Genomic DNA, 4,049 nt, shown 5'->3' with positions numbered 1-4,049 from the left:
TTAGTTTTCTGATCTGTTATAATTCGTTAGCCTTTCATTCAAACGGATTGTTCTCGAGTTTTTTTATCTGCTATAGATATGATATGTGTGCATGCTATCATTAACGACTAACAAGTAACGATTCTGCGTCGGTTCATTGTTTTCAATTGGATTGTTTTATCAGTTCCGTTTTTGGTCAATTGAATGGTATATTAATGTTTCTTGATCATCTAGTTAAAATGATTGTTAATTTGATATGCATAATGATTAGAACGAGGTTGAATTTAATGTTAGCTAGAGCAAAACATTTGAATGTGGGAATTGGTAAATTGGAGCGTGGTTTTATAAAATTATGTTTTAAGATTTTTGAGTGTTAGTTATTTAATAATTGGTTGAAGATGGACATGTCTTTTGTTTTTGAAATTTTACTGAAATAATTGTATTTTGTTTTGGTATTAACATTTTATAATCCTTATTGTTGGTACTATATATGTCTAATTCTTTTTAAAGAAAATTGCTTTAGGCTTAGGTTAATAAGGTTGAAATGATTACAAATATGGGTGTTTCTGGAAAATGGATTAGAGCGCTCTTTGGATTAAAGAAAAAGAAAAATCACAAAGTCCAAATGAAGATGGATATGCTAGTGTTTATGTCACCTTGTTTTTTTTTTCCAACTCAAATGGAATAGAGTGTTACATCATAATGCTTAAGGGTTTGTTCATCCTTTTCATCTATACTTCTTTTTGGATTCCATACATAGTTAATTGCTTATCTAATATTAGTTTTAAGTACAAAGGGTCGGGCAGCGGTCGTATGTTTTTTAGATTGAATGATGTGTGGTGACATATTTTTTTCGTGCGTCTCGCTCCTCAAGTGTGCCTTTAAAACTAAGACCCCGAAGTCGAGTTAAATGTAGTACAAAACCATTCAACCTTGATTGTACTAGGTGGAATGTAAGAAAAAATTGGTTTTTGCTTTATGTGAAACTGAACATAGGGTACTTCTTCTATTGTTCTTAATTTGTAAGCCCCCTGCCACAAAGCGACAGGGTAAATCCTAGTTTATATAAAAAAAAGTAACACCATTAGAAGTCAATCAACTCTATTGAACTATTCAAACTACTCATTTCAACCCATTCGCCCATTATAAACCTTTAACTACCACTTGCAAGTTGCAACAATATCTTCATCACACTTATGAGTTATGACTGATTTATCCAACCCATTGTTAAATGGGCCGGCTGTCCTTTTCATGCGCATCTCTTTGGGCCACAATATTTCCGTATTATTTAAACTTGTGATTTCTATTACTTCAAGTCTTCAATAACTCAAAAGTAGTTCATGAGACTGTTGTTCATGAACAAAGAAAAACAATGTATTTCACCAAAATGTAAAACTTTGGATAAGTGTGTTGACTACCTAAGATTGTTGGTCAACCAACAAATTGTACATCAAATTTGTAAAGAATAAAAAAAAATATAAGTCCTGATAAGATCTAGTGCATTTGCATTAATACCCGTACTAACTTTTTTTCAACAAGGTAAACTTGTACGACTAAAACCGGCACTTGAAATGATCCTCGAAGTTCTAGCTTGTTGAGAGCAATCCAAATTGTGTTGATTCATGATTGTAGCACCATGGATTGTACCCTGTCCCTATGGAGCTTGTGTTGTTCATCATGGTCTCTTTTTCTTCTTCTTCTTCTTCCACATGATCATCAGGAGGCATGTTTAGATCAAGAAAACCTCGAATTTCATAAACCGGTTTATCGAACTTCTCAATCAAATTAATATTTTGTTGATTCAGTTTAGCCTCAGCAACCAAATGTGATCTCTTGTGACCTCCCAAAGCTTGTCCAGATGAGAAAACCTTTAAGCATATTGAACACTCATAAGCTCCTACCACCTTTGTGTTCTTCAGAGAACCACCAATATTAAAACTTAATGCTGATTCATGATCATTTGATGTATTTTCACAACACCCATTGGTTATATGATCATGATCCAACACGGGTTCGCTTTTGATCGCGTCTTGATCAACGGATCCCGAATCAAAACAGCCTTTTAACTTCTTGTGACTTGCTTTGTGCCCACCAAGAGCTTGATAAGAGCGAAAACTCTTGTTGCAAGTAGCACACGCGAACTTTTGCTTGTTTTGATCATCGATTTGGCCTGCATTATCACTGGTTGTCTTCAACTTCTTCATCTTTTTATCCCATTTCCCCTCATCTCTTGAAAGCATGATCAAACACATAGCAATATCTACTTCTTGTTCATCATAAATATCTGAAACAACACTTGTTGAGGTATGATTAGCATTCATGGAGACCGAAGATGAAGTTGCATTCGCAATGGTGATAGTGGTAGTAGGAGTGGTGGTAACTATGGACTTTTTGGTTGCTCCATTTCTTGATCTTGATTTCCTCACTTGACCGATTTCCGGGCCCGAATTCTCCTTTTCGGTTTGACCAATCCAAGAATCTTGATCACAAACCATGGTTTTCGCGGTTGACACTTTGTCAGAATGGCATTTCATGTGTCCAAACAAGGCCTTCCAAGATTGAAAACATTTCCCACATTCTTTACAAAGTTTATCAAAATCATTCGAATCCGAAGCGTGATTGATGACCGCTTTTAGGGTCTTTTTCGGATCTTTTCGAAGCCCATAACCCAGATCATTCGAATCCGAAGACCCGTTTATCATCAAGTTTCCATCATTGTTATGGGCAGATGAGTGCTTCATGTTCTGATTATGAAAATCAGTGGAGTTGATCACGTGAGACCTCATGTGACCTCCCAAGGATCTACCACAAGGAAAGCTTTTGTTGCACAACTTGCACATATGTTTCATCCGTTGTTGATCACTTTTATTATTAGAATTCAACATTTTTATATAAATAAAGGTCAGAATTCAGATCAAGAAACTAGTTAAACTGATCCAAAAACAGAGCAGGATGATAAATTTCTTAAAGAAACTGAGGATCCAACCTTAAAAACTGAGAATTGAAGAACACCCAGATCAAGAAACAAGATCAAAGCCTCAAAGCTTCCATCTTTAAGTAGATTTACAAGAAACCCATCTGAGATTGCATTCATTCTTCACTAAGAACACAACTTTAAGAGCAATTGAGTGACCCCAAGATCAAGAAACAGGGTTAAAAGGTCAAATATTTGGTGGGTTTGGAAATTGAAGAAGAACCCATCTCAGATTGCACTCTGTTGTTGTTGATCAAGAACAAGATCTAATAGGGTTAAATGAGAACACAATAAAGCAGTTGAAGCTACTACTCGAGTAGTAGTGAAGAAATGAAGCAAAAAATATCAATATTTCTGAAAAGAGATGATGGGTCGGTCACCTTTCTTGCTAATGATGACGATGAGCAAGCACACCCTTCCTCTTTATAACTTTCTCTCTCTAGAAACACATGTATGAAGAGAGAGAGAGAGAGAGAGTGTTTGTAGTTAGAAGGAGAAATCCATGCATGAAAACAAGGATAAAAAGAGGCAAAAGCAACAATTGATGCCTTAAAAAATGCTTGTTCCGGTTTTGCCCCTATCGCTGCCAAAACGACTTAAAAACGTCCCCTCTCTCCTATCCGGATATTTTGTTTTTGAGCGTTTTATCTCAAAAACGCCTCTCCTCCCTCTTTCCTTCGGGTGAGCTCAAAAACGCCCAAAAAAAGATCACGCACGTGTTGCTCTAAGTGTCCCACAATGGTCATCCCCAAAGTTTTGGCCTAATGATTCTTGCCTTAAAATTCCTAATTTTGCCATGATATCTGTAACTATCTACCCACAGAAACATGAACAAAGTTTCCTTCACTGCAACCAATGAGGAAACGCCAAGTGTCACACTAGTTCCTAAACTATCTGGCCTAAGTTTGGAAAAGGGCAATTTGGTCATTTAGTTGTTGGTTAAAGAAGCGAACTGTTTTAATGAGAAATGGTCCCACAGTCCTACAAGAAATTTGTCAAGTAAAAGATTCTACGAGCCTGCAAATGGAAGCTAAAAGCTTTTTGTGCTTGGCAAGCATAGTAGGTAGTGGACTAGTAGTAGTTGGGTAGGGGTACT

At 36.3% G+C, this 4,049-nt stretch overlaps 1 protein-coding gene across 1 annotated transcript; it reads right to left on the bottom strand.

Moving 5' to 3' along the window:
* Window positions 1-1,331: 1,331 nt before the first annotated feature.
* LOC110917321 (zinc finger protein ZAT5) lies at window positions 1,332-3,547 on the bottom strand. The gene has a single exon (XM_022161899.2). The coding sequence runs from the start codon at window positions 2,862-2,864 to the stop codon at window positions 1,566-1,568; it is 1,299 nt and encodes a 432-aa protein (XP_022017591.1). The 5' UTR covers window positions 2,865-3,547; the 3' UTR covers window positions 1,332-1,565.
* Window positions 3,548-4,049: the final 502 nt, after the last annotated feature.

Source organism: Helianthus annuus, chromosome 2 (genome assembly GCF_002127325.2).
Source record: "Helianthus annuus cultivar XRQ/B chromosome 2, HanXRQr2.0-SUNRISE, whole genome shotgun sequence".
Lineage (NCBI taxonomy): Eukaryota > Viridiplantae > Streptophyta > Magnoliopsida > Asterales > Asteraceae > Helianthus > Helianthus annuus.
This window is presented reverse-complemented; position numbering and strand designations above follow the sequence as displayed.